The 17203-nt window shown below is 39.0% G+C and overlaps 2 protein-coding genes across 2 annotated transcripts in view; both read left to right on the top strand.

Annotated features, from left to right (window-relative positions):
- The first annotated feature begins 72 nt into the window (after positions 1-72).
- czib (CXXC motif containing zinc binding protein) lies at positions 73-3568 on the top strand. Its single transcript, XM_081374373.1, has 8 exons — positions 73-115; positions 201-284; positions 798-854; positions 1305-1386; positions 1547-1578; positions 1739-1816; positions 2914-2979; positions 3059-3568. The coding sequence occupies exons 1-8, from the start codon at positions 110-112 to the stop codon at positions 3134-3136; spliced, it is 483 nt and encodes a 160-aa protein (XP_081230499.1). The 5' UTR covers positions 73-109; the 3' UTR covers positions 3137-3568.
- Positions 3484-17203, top strand: part of scp2a (sterol carrier protein 2a) — a 31365-nt gene continuing 17645 nt past the window's right edge. The window contains exons 1-9 of the mRNA XM_081374372.1: positions 3484-3816; positions 4698-4752; positions 4835-4906; positions 14188-14319; positions 14719-14783; positions 14855-14981; positions 15066-15129; positions 15244-15330; positions 16284-16434. Of these exons, the coding sequence (XP_081230498.1) occupies positions 3766-3816; positions 4698-4752; positions 4835-4906; positions 14188-14319; positions 14719-14783; positions 14855-14981; positions 15066-15129; positions 15244-15330; positions 16284-16434 (804 nt within the window). The 5' untranslated portion in view covers positions 3484-3765. The remainder of the gene's footprint in view (positions 3817-4697; positions 4753-4834; positions 4907-14187; positions 14320-14718; positions 14784-14854; positions 14982-15065; positions 15130-15243; positions 15331-16283; positions 16435-17203) is intronic.

The following is a 17203-nucleotide window of genomic DNA, read 5'->3' as shown; positions in this document are numbered from 1 at the left end:
TTCATCGTTTCATGCATGTAATACCACACATGTCCGCTAGGGTTCGCGGCATCCGTCGCAGTCTTTATACGCAGTTGGATGACGTAGAGCAACAGAGGCGTGGCTCAATATGGGGGTATGTGTGGAAGCAGTGCATACTTGCCTTTGATAGAAAACCAGTGAATTGTTGCTTCTCTAACTATTTATTTTTGTCCATGTAGAAATTTGGGTTGCAGTTTAAAGCGACTTTGGAGAATGTAACAAACGTGAGGCCGGAGGGGGATGACTTCCGCTGGTATTTAAAGGTAAAGTGTCGCTGCTAGTATGCAGCAGTGTGACAGGCTGCCAGTCAAACAGTGTATTTAGTTGCTCACCGTTTTAATGGAAATTGAGAAACAACTAACTTTTCAGCATATATAATTACATTACATTACATTCGTAAATGTGATGAATACTGATAATTCTTAATAGTGTTGAAGTTTTCAGTGGCCATGTGTGTATAATGACGTAATTTAAAGGGATAGCTCACCCAAAATTTTAAATTGTCATCATTTACCATTTGTTCCAAACCTGTAAGGAATTCTTTCTTCTGCTGAACACAAAATAAGATATTTTTAAGACTGTCGGGAACCAAACAGTTGAACAATTGACTATGGAAGTAGGCTATGGAACATTTTTTACTATGGAAGTCAATGGGGCCAATCAACTGTCTTCAAAATTTCTTCTTTTGTGTTCAGCAGAAGAATGAAATTCATACAGGTTTGGGACATTTTCATTTTTGAGTGAACTATCCCTTTAATTACTGACTCTTTTTGCAGCTGAAGTGTGGGAATTGTGGCGAGGTGTCGGATAAATGGCAGTACATCACCTTACTGGTAAGTTGCAAAGTGTGGGAAATATAATGTGGGGAATTACAATGTTAACTGCATATTCCTTTTCAATATTTTATGGAATTGAATCATGAGAGTTATTCATTGACATTTATTGATTTATTTTCTAGTTTCTTTCTGTTGAAAAAATGCATAAAACGTAATAGAAAAGTGATGATACTGTGATAAATGATAATATGCAGGGACAATATGGAATAGTTAACTCAAAATTAAACTTTTGTCATCATTTACTCCTCCTCATGTGGTTACAAAACCGTAGGATTAAAAAAATAATAAGATAATGAGACGTTACTCATTCCAAATCTCACTGATACAAGCGCAATTTTGCATTTGTGTGACTTTGTATGAAAAATTGCTGTGGAATGTTTAATAAATGGCTTAAGTACATAAATGTCAAGGTCCGTATTGTGATCGCTGGCCCTTTCCTCCCTTCAGGACAGCATGCCACTGAAAGGAGGACGGGGGAGTGCTAGCATGGTGCAGAAGTGCAAACTCTGTTCTCGGGAAAACTCAATAGGTAACCAACCTTCTAGCTAGTAAATGTGTAGAAAATATGCTTCCGTATGGGCCAAATCTCCAGATAAGTTGCACGATAATATCTTCTTTATTGTTGTTTCTACATTTTTGGTTGTGTCATGGCTCTTATTGGACTTAACTGGATGTCTTACTGTTTCCAGATATCCTGAGGGACACCATTACACCTTACAATGTAAGCAAGGCAGATTACATTTATTTTGAGGATTGTTTGTTACTTCAAAAGCCACATTGAACCAAGTGAAGGATGCAATTGCATATGAATATTTACAGTTGCATATGTTCAAGTATTTTTTTGCTCAGTCATGCTGGTATATGTATGTTCTCTCCTGCAGGTAGAAGACAGTGAAAGGTTTAAGACAATGGTGCAGTTTGAGTGTCGAGGCCTGGAACCAGTCGATTTTCAACCTCAAGTGAGATATTCCAAGTATTTAAGTAGTGTGTATATACACTGTCCGACCAAAAAAAGGTTGCTGTTTCGATTTCAATTGGCAAATGCTTAAAAGTCAATGATTGGATCATTATTGCAGTGATTATGATGTTTCTAGCATGTAATATGTTTGGCAATAGTTCTTCTAACCCTAATTGATGGAGTGTGTAGCTTTTAATTTCTTAAACAACCATTTGGGAAGACACATCATGGCCATATTCCAGGATCACAATGTCAAGATTCGTCAAGCTCAAATTGTGAAAGAATGGTTGGGAGGGAGCATGAAGAATCATTTTCACACATGAATTGGCACACATGAATCCAGACCTTAAACTCACTGAAAGTCTTTGGGATGTGCTGGAGGAGACTTTACAGAGTGCTGGACTCTTGCATTGTCAATACAAGATCTTGACTAAATATTGATGCACTGTATATTGTTGTACTGTATTTTTTTATTATTATTTTTTTTACCAGGCAGTTGTATATATATCGCCATTCAAAAGGTTCGGGTCATTTAAAAAGAAGAAATTAACACTTTCATTCAGAAAGATGCATTAAATTGATTAAAAGTGACAGTAAAGACATTTACAAAAAGATATGTTTAAAAATCAAAATTAAAAAATAAAACCTGTTCTTTAGATCGTTTTATTCATCAAAGAACCCTGATAAAAATGCATCAAGGTTTTCAACATTAATGAAAATAATAATAATAAGAAGAAAAGTTTCTTGAGCAGCAAATCATCATATCAGAATGATTTCTGAAGGATCATGTGACACTGAAGACTGGAGTGATGATGCTGAAAATTCAGCTTTTCCATCACAGGAATAACTTGCATATTAAAATATATTTAAATAGAAAAGTTGTAATAATATTTCACAATATTGCTGAATTACTTTAATTTTGATCAAATAAATGAATCCTTGCAGCATCAAATAAATGCAGCCATAAAAGACTTCTTTTAAAAACATGTACAAATCTTACAGACCTTAAACTTTTGAATGATACCCTACATAATTATATAATAGTCAATTATCAGAAGCTTTATAAAATGCATAAACATTCATCTTGTTGCTCTGCAGGCTGGTTTTGCTGCTAGCGGAGCGGAAACCTCCTCTCAGTTCCCTGAAATCAACCTGCAAGAGAAGGTAAGAATTCTCTCAGTCATTTCACACCTTTGTTCAGTTCATTCAGGAGATCACAACACTCTCTTCTAACATGTTTCAGGACTGGACAGACTACGACGAGAAAGCCAGTGAGTCTGTGGGGATCTACGAGGTCACACATCAATTCATCAAGTGCTGAAACAATAAAGAGGCCAGAGTGAAAAAGAACTGAGTGGTTACTGAGTGAAGAATTAAATTGAATACAACACACTCTTGATTGGTGTTGTGTAGTTGGTAAAATAACACTTTTTTATGCGCGAGATGGACAGTATATTGTTGGTGTAACAATAATAAAGTATGGAATTATATGTTGTTGTTTGTCTGCATGCATGTGGAAACTACATTGACATTTCCTTTAATAAATAGCAGGGCTTGCAAAGCCAGCAAACTATAAAAAAAAAAAAAAGAAGACGAAATTTTTTTTTTTTTTTTGGTAAAATTATCCAAAAAAAGGAGAAGAACCCAGCTTTGACCAGGCTGGAAGACCAGTCAACCATATTAGGCTGAGTTTAAGGTGTTTATTTGTTTTTTAACAGATTAATGTTGCAATAAATGATAATCAAGTATCCTCAACAGGTCTTTTTTTACCTGTTACTTTTTTGTCGTAAATATCGAGTTGACTGATCACTGAGGATAGATCGCCATCTGGCTACACTGCACCCAGTGGTTGGTGTGTGTGTGTGTGTGTGTATTAACCAGCTGCTTGCTGTTAGTTGGGCTACATGCTGTCCTGAAGTCCAGTAGAGCTGTCACAACGCAAACCTGAAGATGGCTACAGCAAGAAACAGGGTTTTTGTTATCGGGGTGGGAATGACAAAGGTAAACACATCTGATTGGCCTTATATTAGCGATCTGTTATTGTCTGGTTTGCTTTTGTAATGCTGCTCTTACTGATTGATCATCATACTGTGGTAAAGTTACAGGCAAGTCCTGTTTGAGTTTTATAAAAAAGTATAAAGGTATTTGATATCTTATGTTTTCGCCGAATATCATGTTTGATTAAACTATTACAGTTAGCATGGTGTTTGGTTAGTAGCTGTACAGTAACTAGCCTTATTGCTAAAGGCATATTACATAGTGTGGAGGTTTAGTGCTCAAAATAAGTGTTTTATCTCCATTAAAAAAAGATTTAACGTTATGCAAAGTTTCTTATCAGAGATTCACTGCGCGTATGTGACTCTGATCTTTGTTTGTTGAGTAACTGTAGCACTAAGTGTCCTTTAGACTTTCACAGAAACGCAAAGAGGATAATCTGTAAATGTGACCCTAAATTATATGTGTCAAGGGTTACTGTGCAGAATGACAATGAACGTGCTTTACGCAATCATGTGAAAGCTCTGCTCAACGTTACTACGGTCGTTGTATCAAAGTAACATTGATAGAATAAATATGATTATTATTATTGCGGCCCCTAGTGACGCGGAAGTATGAATTCAGTGGTGGTACTTTTTTTTTGTGTGCAACTTTTTCCATTTAATCAACCATAATTATTTGTATATCACATCCCTTCATAAAAAATGTGTTTAATATAATAATAATAATAATAATATATAATAAATTTTAATAATAAGTATAATACGTTTTATTAGGTTTGAATTGTCCCAATAATACAGAAAGCACTATTTCAATTCCAGGCAACTATTTAAACTACATAGCTTCAAAGTGTCATATTTCAAAAAAACTTTTGTCCTGTTTTTCAGTTTGAAAAGCCGGGTGCGAGAGACATCGATTACCCAGATATGGCCAAAGAAGCAGGTGCAGTTGATGAAGCTCGTTGTACAGTAGAACTTGTTTTGAAAATGTTTTGTGATCTTGAATCATTTCTGTTGTGGCACAGGGGAGAGAGCGCTGATGGATGCTGGAATAAACTACACTGCCATCCAGCAAGCATGTGTAGGCTACGTGTACGGTATGTCATTTTTAAGTCAGTAATAGATATTGTATTTTTCTATAACGTCAACATGGTTGATAGTTCACCCAAAAAGGAAAATTCTGCCATTAATTACTCACCCTCATGTTTTGTTCAAAACCTGTGAGACTTTCGTTCAGTTTTTGAACACACAAGAATGAACCTCATTGGTTCTTGCTGAAGCTCAAACGTGATGCGTAACACGAGAATGAACCTCATTGGTTCTTGCAGAAGCTCAAACGTGATGCGTAACACGAGAATGAACCTCATTGGTTCTTGCTGAAGCTCAAATGCGCTGCGTAACACGAGAATGAACCTCATTGGTTCTTGCTGAAGCTCAAACGTGATGCGTAACACGAGAATGAACCTCATTGGTTCTTGCTGAAGCTCAAACGTGATGCGTAACACGAGAATGAACCTCATTGGTTCTTGCAGAAGCTCAAACGTGATGCGTAACACGAGAATGAACCTCATTGGTTCTTGCTGAAGCTCAAACGTGATGCGTAACACGAGAATGAACCTCATTGGTTCTTGCAGAAGCTCAAACGTGATGCGTAACACTAGGGGTGTGCGATATGACGATTTTTGATCGTGGACGATTAAAATGTCTCCACGATCTGCTTTTGAAGAAATATCGTAGAATCGTGCATTAGCCTATCTGTTCTGGCGCCTCTGTCCCAACATACTGAACAACGCGACGTATATTCACATAAAATGTTAACACAGCGGAACGGGACACTGCAGTTCACAAAAGTTCATAATTTGCATGTGCTTTAATGCCTTGTCGGTTAAACATTTAATTAGCGTGCTGATGCGCTGTTCTAACGCATGCATTTCTCAGCGCGTAGCCTACATGTGAAGCTCACACACATGCACAACGCCTGTCTACCAGCGCCTGGATACTGGACTAGTTAAGTTATCTTTCGAGTCTTATTGTGCTTATACTGTTAAATACACACAAAGGTTTACATAAACAAAGTCGGTTATGTCTAAACTGAAAGTAAACTTGAGAAAACTGAGAGAAAATCTGCTTGTCAAATGCGTGTATATTAAACGCGTCGCGCGCAACTCTTAAAGAGACAGTAGTAATACATACAACCGGCACATCCGGGAACTTAACTGTCAATTTTGTAACCGCCCCTTTTTAGGGGAAAACAAACCAGACTTCCCATACAATAGACTTCAATACAAAATAGCGGCACAAAACAACGTCCGTACACAGCCGGCAGACGTGTATAACTTCAGAAATCACTTAGATGAAATACGTTGAGTAATTATATGTCCACCCTGCCTTCCATAGAGCGTGAACGATACATTTATAAACTTAATTTGGGCAACTTAAAAACATATCCCGTTTCATTCTACCAGCGTCAAATTGGTCTATCAACCCCACCCAGTGGTTTACCCGGACATTTACTCGTACCTCATCGAGTCACCAGGTAGCCAGTGAATGATTTTACTACGGTTTTAATAAGTAAACATCTTTAAATGTATAATATTGTGTCTTTATATTTAGAGTAGCTACTGAGTGCACGTTTCTGTCCAGCTATACAACTAGCCTGATTTAGCTTTCGATAGCATCATCCGTAATTCATGATATTTCCATAACAGCACGATATTGATGATGATGGCAGGCAGAGATGGGCATAAATACATGGAAATGTATTTAAAATAAAATAAAAAATAAAAAATACTGTGTGGAAAAAAATAATTAAATACAAATACATAATAGGGGTAGCCTACTGTGTGAAAAAAAAATGTTTAAATACAAATTACATGTTTGTAAGGGTTAGTACACGTCCTCAATCTGTCACTGTGTATGGCGCTCGCCGGATTGTTTTCCCCTAAAAGTGGGCGTGAACCTTTTCAGAGACGTTCTATGACGCTACGCCGGTTGTATGTATAGTAAACAGACACGCTGCCGCTTGTCTTTAAAGGGATAGTTCACCCAAAAATATCTCATCATTTACGCACTCTAATGTTGTTCCAAACCTGTATTAATTTCCTTCTAATATATTCTAATATTTTTCTAATATTCATATTTTTAAGAATGTGGCTATCCAAACAGTAGCTGGTCCCCATTGACTTCCATAGGAGAAAAATATACTATGAAAGTCACTGGGGTACATCAACTGTTTGGTTACTCACATTCTTCAAAAATAAATTTTATTTTCAACAGAAGAAAGAAACTTATTCGAGTTTAAAACAACTTGAGAGAGTAAATTATGATAATTTGAATTTTTAGGAGAACTATCCCTTTAATGTTAATAAAACAACAAAATGCAAAGAGAAAATCACTCACTGCTCTTGACTGATAACTTTAATAGTAGCTTTAATAAGTATCAATGTATAATTTATATAGTGAAGTCTGTTCTGTTTTATTTTCATATTTGTTCATTTACTTTCTGCAATGCTACTGTTAAATACACCTACTGTAGCTGAAAACATACAGCACTGTAAGCCTATTTAATTTTTATATTAAGTTGTTTATGTGTAATGTGTATCTTTAATCTTAATATTTAATAAAGAAAATAATGACAAATATTTTTATCTTTGCCCCTGTCCACCATTTTTTTTTTTTTTTTTTTTGTTACCTAAGGCATTTTTTTTTAGAATATGGACATTAGATTGGCTGTAATGCTCAATCACAAAATAGTACAACCAACACAAAAAGAATCGTGATAAAATCGTTAATCGTGATTTTCCTGAAAAAAATCGTGATATTATATTTTTGCCATATCGCCCACCCCTACGTAACACGAGAATGAACCTCATTGGTTCTTGCAGAAGCTCAAACGTGATGCGTAACACGAGAATGAACCTCATTGGTTCTTGCAGAAGCTCAAACGTGATGCGTAATACACAAGAATGAACCTCACTGGTTCTTGCAGAAGCTCAAACGTGATGCGTAACACGAGAATGAACCTCATTGGTTCTTGCAGAAGCTCAAACGTGATGCGTAACACGAGAATGAACCTCATTGGTTCTTGCAGAAGCTCAAACGTGATGCGTAACACGAGAATGAACCTCATTGGTTCTTGCAGATGCTCAAACGTGATGCGTAACACGAGAATGAACCTCATTGGTTCTTGCTGAAGCTCAAATGTGCAGCGTAACACGAGAATGAACCTCATTGGTTCTTGCAGAAGCTCAAACGTGATGCGTAACACGAGAATGAACCTCATTGGTTCTTGCAGAAGCTCAAACGTGATGCGTAACACGAGAATGAACCTCACTGGTTCTTGCAGAAGCTCAAACGTGCTGCGTAACACGAGAATGAACCTCACTGGTTCTTGCAGAAGCTCAAACGTGCTGCGTAACACGAGAATGAACCTCATTGGTTCTTGCTGAAGCTCAAACGTGATGCGTAACACGAGAATGAACCTCATTGGTTCTTGCAGAAGCTCAAACGTGATGCGTAACACGAGAATGAACCTCATTGGTTCTTGCAGAAGCTCAAACGTGATGCGTAATACACAAGAATGAACCTCACTGGTTCTTGCAGAAGCTCAAACGTGATGCGTAACACGAGAATGAACCTCATTGGTTCTTGCAGAAGCTCAAACGTGATGCGTAACACGAGAATGAACCTCATTGGTTCTTGCAGAAGCTCAAACGTGATGCGTAACACAAGAATGAACCTCATTGGTTCTTGCTGAAGCTCAAACGTGATGCGTAACACGAGAATGAACCTCACTGGTTCTTGCAGAAGCTCAAACGTGATGCGTAACACGAGAATGAACCTCATTGGTTCTTACTGAAGCTCAAACGTGATGCGTAATACACAAGAATGAACCTCACTGGTTCTTGCAGAAGCTCAAACGTGATGCGTAACACGAGAATGAACCTCATTGGTTCTTGCAGAAGCTCAAACGTGATGCGTAACACGAGAATGAACCTCATTGGTTCTTGCAGAAGCTCAAACGTGATGCGTAACACGAGAATGAACCTCATTGGTTCTTGCAGAAGCTCAAACGTGATGCGTAACACGAGAATGAACCTCATTGGTTCTTGCTGAAGCTCAAACGTGATGCGTAACACGAGAATGAACCTCATTGGTTCTTGCTGAAGCTCAAACGTGATGCGTAACACGAGAATGAACCTCATTGGTTCTTGCAGAAGCTCAAACGTGATGCGTAACACGAGAATGAACCTCATTGGTTCTTGCTGAAGCTCAAATGTGCAGCGTAACACAAGAATGAACCTCACTGGTTCTTGCTGAAGCTCAAATGTGATGCGTAACACAAGAATGAACCTCATTGGTTCTTGCAGAAGCTCAAATGTGATGCGTAACACAAGAATGAACCTCATTGGTTCTTGCTGAAGCTCAAATGTGATGCGTAACACAAGAATGAACCTCATTGGTTCTTGCAGAAGCTCAAACGTGATGCGTAATACACAAGAATGAACCTCACTGGTTCTTGCAGAAGCTCAAATGTGATGCGTAACACAAGAATGAACCTCATTGGTTCTTGCTGAAGCTCAAATGTGATGCGTAACACAAGAATGAACCTCATTGGTTCTTGCAGAAGCTCAAACGTGCTGCGTAACACAAGAATGAACCTCACTGGTTCTTGCAGAAGCTCAAACGTGCTGCGTAACACGAGAATGAACCTCATTGGTTCTTGCTGAAGCTCAAACGTGATGCGTAACACGAGAATGAACCTCATTGGTTCTTGCAGAAGCTCAAACGTGATGCGTAACACGAGAATGAACCTCATTGGTTCTTGCAGAAGCTCAAACGTGATGCGTAATACACAAGAATGAACCTCACTGGTTCTTGCAGAAGCTCAAACGTGATGCGTAACACGAGAATGAACCTCATTGGTTCTTGCAGAAGCTCAAACGTGATGCGTAACACGAGAATGAACCTCATTGGTTCTTGCAGAAGCTCAAACGTGATGCGTAACACAAGAATGAACCTCATTGGTTCTTGCTGAAGCTCAAACGTGATGCGTAACACGAGAATGAACCTCACTGGTTCTTGCAGAAGCTCAAACGTGATGCGTAACACGAGAATGAACCTCATTGGTTCTTACTGAAGCTCAAACGTGATGCGTAATACACAAGAATGAACCTCACTGGTTCTTGCAGAAGCTCAAACGTGATGCGTAACACGAGAATGAACCTCATTGGTTCTTGCAGAAGCTCAAACGTGATGCGTAACACGAGAATGAACCTCATTGGTTCTTGCAGAAGCTCAAACGTGATGCGTAACACGAGAATGAACCTCATTGGTTCTTGCAGAAGCTCAAACGTGATGCGTAACACGAGAATGAACCTCATTGGTTCTTGCTGAAGCTCAAACGTGATGCGTAACACGAGAATGAACCTCATTGGTTCTTGCTGAAGCTCAAACGTGCTGCGTAACACGAGAATGAACCTCATTGGTTCTTGCAGAAGCTCAAACGTGATGCGTAACACGAGAATGAACCTCATTGGTTCTTGCTGAAGCTCAAATGTGCAGCGTAACACAAGAATGAACCTCACTGGTTCTTGCTGAAGCTCAAATGTGATGCGTAACACAAGAATGAACCTCATTGGTTCTTGCAGAAGCTCAAATGTGATGCGTAACACAAGAATGAACCTCATTGGTTCTTGCTGAAGCTCAAATGTGATGCGTAACACAAGAATGAACCTCATTGGTTCTTGCAGAAGCTCAAACGTGATGCGTAATACACAAGAATGAACCTCACTGGTTCTTGCAGAAGCTCAAATGTGATGCGTAACACAAGAATGAACCTCATTGGTTCTTGCTGAAGCTCAAATGTGATGCGTAACACAAGAATGAACCTCATTGGTTCTTGCAGAAGCTCAAACGTGCTGCGTAACACAAGAATGAACCTCACTGGTTCTTGCTGAAGCTCAAATGTGATGCGTAACACAAGAATGAACCTCATTGGTTCTTGCTGAAGCTCAAACGTGATGCGTAACACGAGAATGAACCTCATTGGTTCTTGCAGAAGCTCAAACGTGATGCGTAACACGAGAATGAACCTCATTGGTTCTTGCAGAAGCTCAAACGTGATGCGTAACACGAGAATGAACCTCATTGGTTCTTGCAGAAGCTCAAACGTGATGCGTAACACGAGAATGAACCTCATTGGTTCTTGCTGAAGCTCAAACGTGATGCGTAACACGAGAATGAACCTCATTGGTTCTTGCTGAAGCTCAAACGTGCTGCGTAACACGAGAATGAACCTCATTGGTTCTTGCAGATGCTCAAACGTGATGCGTAACACGAGAATGAACCTCATTGGTTCTTGCTGAAGCTCAAATGTGCAGCGTAACACGAGAATGAACCTCATTGGTTCTTGCAGAAGCTCAAACGTGATGCGTAACACGAGAATGAACCTCATTGGTTCTTGCAGAAGCTCAAACGTGATGCGTAACACGAGAATGAACCTCATTGGTTCTTGCTGAAGCTCAAACGTGATGCGTAACACGAGAATGAACCTCATTGGTTCTTGCTGAAGCTCAAACGTGCTGCGTAACACGAGAATGAACCTCATTGGTTCTTGCAGAAGCTCAAACGTGATGCGTAACACGAGAATGAACCTCATTGGTTCTTGCTGAAGCTCAAACGTGATGCGTAACACGAGAATGAACCTCATTGGTTCTTGCAGAAGCTCAAACGTGATGCGTAATACACAAGAATGAACCTCACTGGTTCTTGCAGAAGCTCAAATGTGCTGCGTAACACGAGAATGAACCTCATTGGTTCTTGCAGAAGCTCAAACGTGATGCGTAACACGAGAATGAACCTCATTGGTTCTTGCAGATGCTCAAACGTGATGCGTAACACGAGAATGAACCTCATTGGTTCTTGCTGAAGCTCAAATGTGCAGCGTAACACGAGAATGAACCTCATTGGTTCTTGCAGAAGCTCAAACGTGATGCGTAACACGAGAATGAACCTCATTGGTTCTTGCAGAAGCTCAAACGTGATGCGTAACACGAGAATGAACCTCATTGGTTCTTGCTGAAGCTCAAACGTGATGCGTAACACGAGAATGAACCTCATTGGTTCTTGCTGAAGCTCAAACGTGCTGCGTAACACGAGAATGAACCTCATTGGTTCTTGCAGAAGCTCAAACGTGATGCGTAACACGAGAATGAACCTCATTGGTTCTTGCAGAAGCTCAAACGTGATGCGTAACACGAGAATGAACCTCATTGGTTCTTGCAGAAGCTCAAACGTGATGCGTAATACACAAGAATGAACCTCACTGGTTCTTGCAGAAGCTCAAACGTGCTGCGTAACACAAGAATGAACCTCATTGGTTCTTGCTGAAGCTCAAACGTGATGCGTAACACGAGAATGAACCTCATTGGTTCTTGCAGAAGCTCAAACGTGATGCGTAACACACGAGAATGAACCTCATTGGTTCTTGCAGAAGCTCAAACGTGATGCGTAACACGAGAATGAACCTCATTGGTTCTTGCTGAAGCTCAAACGTGATGCGTAACACGAGAATGAACCTCATTGGTTCTTGCTGAAGCTCAAACGTGCTGCGTAACACGAGAATGAACCTCATTGGTTCTTGCAGATGCTCAAACGTGATGCGTAACACGAGAATGAACCTCATTGGTTCTTGCTGAAGCTCAAATGTGCAGCGTAACACGAGAATGAACCTCATTGGTTCTTGCAGAAGCTCAAACGTGATGCGTAACACGAGAATGAACCTCATTGGTTCTTGCAGAAGCTCAAACGTGATGCGTAACACGAGAATGAACCTCATTGGTTCTTGCTGAAGCTCAAACGTGATGCGTAACATGAGAATGAACCTCATTGGTTCTTGCTGAAGCTCAAACGTGCTGCGTAACACGAGAATGAACCTCATTGGTTCTTGCAGAAGCTCAAACGTGATGCGTAACACGAGAATGAACCTCATTGGTTCTTGCTGAAGCTCAAACGTGATGCGTAACACGAGAATGAACCTCATTGGTTCTTGCAGAAGCTCAAACGTGATGCGTAATACACAAGAATGAACCTCATTGGTTCTTGCTGAAGCTCAAATGTGCAGCGTAACACGAGAATGAACCTCATTGGTTCTTGCTGAAGCTCAAACGTGATGCGTAACACAAGAATGAACCTCACTGGTTCTTGCTGAAGCTCAAACGTGATGCGTAACACGAGAATGAACCTCACTGGTTCTTGCTGAAGCTCAAACGTGATGCGTAACACGAGAATGAACCTCACTGGTTCTTGCTGAAGCTCAAATGTGCAGCGTAACACGAGAATGAACCTCATTGGTTCTTGCTGAAGCTCAAACGTGATGCGTAACACGAGAATGAACCTCATTGGTTCTTGCTGAAGCTCAAATGTGCTGCGTAACACGAGAATGAACCTCATTGGTTCTTGCTGAAGCTCAAACGTGATGCGTATCACGAGAATGAACCTCATTGGTTCTTGCTGAAGCTCAAACGTGATGCGTATCACGAGAATGAACCTCATTGGTTCTTGCAGAAGCTCAAACGTGATGCGTAACACGAGAATGAACCTCATTGGTTCTTGCAGAAGCTCAAACGTGATGCGTAACATGAGAATGAACCTCATTGGTTCTTGCAGAAGCTCAAACGTGCTGCGTAACACGAGAATGAACCTCATTGGTTCTTGCTGAAGCTCAAACGTGATGCGTAACACAAGAATGAACCTCATTGGTTCTTGCAGAAGCTCAAACGTGATGCGTAACACGAGAATGAACCTCATTGGTTCTTGCAGAAGCTCAAACGTGATGCGTAACACGAGAATGAACCTCATTGGTTCTTGCAGAAGCTCAAACGTCCTGCGTAACACGAGAATGAACCTCATTGGTTCTTGCTGAAGCTCAAACGTGATGCGTAACACGAGAATGAACCTCACTGGTTCTTGCACATCAAGCAAAGATGCTTGAGCTTGTGTGGTGTTGTGTTGATGAATGTTTATATGTGAATAAAAGCTTAAATTAAATTGGTTCATCATATATACAGTGATCATGACTTGGACTAAATTTGGACTAAAACGCTCAATTCATATGGATTAGTTTTATGATCTTTTTATGAATTTTTTTAAGCGTCAAAGTGGTAGTTGAGTAGCTGTCAATGGAGGGACAGAAATTTCTCAGATTTCATCAAAAAAGTCTTAATTTGTGTTCCGAAGATGAACAAAAGTCTTACGGGTTTGGAATGACATGAGTGTGAGTAATTAATGGCAGAATTTGGGTGAACTAAGTTTTGAATGCCTTACAGGTTATCTGATATCACTGTTGGATTAATGTGTGTTTTCTGTATTTCTCCAGGTGACTCCACATGTGGCCAAAGGGCTATTTATCACAGTCTGGGTCTGTCAGGGATCCCAATAATTAATGTCAACAATAACTGCTCTACCGGCTCCACAGCGCTGTTTATGGCCCGTCAGCTCGTTCAGGGAGGTGAGATGTTCATCATAGTGCCTGCCTATACTGTACTATACTAAGAGTTCAATAATTATTTTTAATATGAAATTTCATGGTTGATAATGTCAATTTTGATACCACAACAAATTCTATGATATTAAACATACACTTTTTTTTTAAAAGTAATATTTTGAATGTTTAGTTTTTTGTTTTAAAGTTTTGGGTTTGGTGCTTTTGAAAAAGTCTTCAACTCAACAAGCCTGAATTTATTTGATGAAAAATACAGTGAAACTGTAATATTGTGAAATATTGTTACAATTTAAAATCACTGTTTCTATTTCAATAGACTTCCAGCCAAAAGTTTGGAATATTAAACATTTTTGAAATTCTCTTTTGCTCATCATTTATCTGATCCACATAAAATCTTGCACTCAGGTTTGGCTGATTGTGTTCTTGCCTTGGGCTTTGAGAAGATGGAAAGAGGTTCACTATCCTCAAAGGTACAGTACAGCTCACAGCTCTTTTATAATAGCAGTGATGAAGCGTCCCATATCATCTCATGGGTTTGCAGTACATGGACAGAACCAACCCTATGGACAAGCACATGGAGGTGATGATCAACCGTTATGGGATGGCGGCAGCACCAGCTGCGCCTCAGATGTTCGGCAACGCTGGTAGAGAACACATGGAGAAGTACGGTAAGATGTGGGTGATATGTGGACTTTAGATTGATCCAGGAAACTGCAGTCTGGTTTGTAACAGAAGCTGTCTGTCATCTCTAGGCACAAAACCGGAGCATTTTGCTAAAATCGCTTGGAAGAACCACAAGCATTCAACCAATAATCCGTAAGCTTTATCGACAGCTTGTTATAAAGAAAATACTATGCAATAATTCCTTACCTTATCCCAGATAACAAAAAAACTTCTGTTCTCTTTCTTCTCCTCCACGTTCACTCTCAGATACTCTCAGTTTCGGGATGAATATAGTCTGGAGCAGGTCATTAACTCCAGGAAGGTCTTTGAGTTCCTCACACTCTTGCAGTGTTGGTAAGTTGAGAGCCGTGGCGATTGAGGTTGTTGCTAATGTTTGAATATCCACAGAAGCAATGCGATAATCGGTATTCAAGCTCAGTTAAGCTCAATAGACAAACACTTGTAGAATGTTAGTGTTTACCACAAACATAATTTCTACTGTTCGTCTTTTTCTCTGAAAGTGAAGCACTTCTATGAAAGTGAATCTAAAAGCTTTAAAATACATGCGGTTTCAACAGTATAGCCACAAGACATATGCAGTCAGTCTGTGTGTTTATTGGTGGTTTTTGAAGGTATAAAGTTCCAGATTTAATTAGTTAGTTTGGTCTTTCCTACTGTTCAGTGACTGTCTATTCTTTGGCACATGGGAGATGTGGTGGCTATTAAAAATGAGTTAAAAGTTGAGTTGCTTCTCCAATTGGTTGATCGGTTTTGCATCTGGCATTTTGACAACAAGCAAATGCGTTTTTAGAATACAATTTATTTGTGCTTTTAAAATTATGTAGTAATGTACTATATTATTGTTTTACATTTGAAATTTGATTCTATTTATTTATTGTTTCTACATATTAAAATGACTATAACTGAACTAAATATTTCTATTTTTCAAGTTATAATGATTTAATTGATTATTTTATTTATCTACATTTTAAAATATGAATTGAATAAAGTTTTGAATATATCTATTTTTTCCATTTAAAAATTCTTAAATAATTATTAAATTGATAACTTATTCCTTATCCATTTCATTCAAGTATCACTCCTCCATACAATTTAGCCTTATTTTCTGTAGTAACCTACAGTATATATGTAAATCCTTTCCACGTCAGTAATTCTTCTGAATCATAAATGTTATTATTTGACATATTTTTATTGTATTACTACAATACAGTATTTGTTACAAATGGTGGGTCCATCATTCTGTTCAACAGAAGCAGATGTTTATATCATCTCTTATTTCCCCGTAGCCCGACGTCAGATGGAGCAGGAGCTGCAGTGCTGGCCAGTGAGAAGTTTGTGAGGAGGAACGGATTGGAGAAAAAGGCTGTAGAGATCATTGCTCAGGAAATGATCACAGACCTAACCACTACCTTTGAGGAAAACAGCTGTATAAAAATGGTAAGAGTAGCTGACACTGGCATCTTGTTGCGCAGCACTCAACCTCCAAAACAGAACTAAAGCTTCACTAATAAAACTTTAAAAGTCATGACTTAAGTTTTTCCCTTAAAAGGATAGTCTACCCCGCAATGAAAATTTGGTCATCATTTATTCACCCTTATGTCAGTCCAAACCTGTATGACTTACTTTCCTCTGTATATAAAGAAGATATTTTGAAGAATGTTGGTAATGTTGTTTCGCTTTCTGTTGACATACATCATAAATACAATGTAAGTCAATGGGAACTGAAACTGTTTGGTTACCAACATTCTTAAAGGTCTCCTTTTGTGTTCAGTACAATAAATAAATTAATACAGGTTTGGAACAACTTGAGGGTGAGTAAATGATGACAGAATTTTCATTTTAGGGTGAAATACCCCTTTAAAGTGCCCTAATGTTCTAAAACAGTGAAATTAAAAGATCAAATTCAGGATACACCTTATTGATGATGCACACTATATATAGGCGAGCAGATGAGCCCTAAATAGTTAAGTGTTTTCTTTATAATGGTTTTCTATGTAAAAACAGCCAGATGGGCGTTCCAATAAGGTTGTGACATCGAATGAAAACGTCTAGGTTACTAATGTAACCCCTGTTCCCTGAAGGAGGGAACGGAGACGCTACGTCAGAAGTAAACTGATGAATCCCAATCACTTTTGAGTGATAACATCAGTCAAAGACATTGTTTCATTGTATTTAACGGCGGCGCCGGCGACACCATAAGCAAAAC

Source organism: Scardinius erythrophthalmus (genome assembly GCF_964197995.2).
Source record: "Scardinius erythrophthalmus genome assembly, chromosome: 9".
NCBI classification, from domain to species: domain Eukaryota; kingdom Metazoa; phylum Chordata; class Actinopteri; order Cypriniformes; family Leuciscidae; genus Scardinius; species Scardinius erythrophthalmus.
Note: the sequence above shows the minus strand (reverse complement) of the source record. Positions and strands in the feature narration are given on the sequence as shown.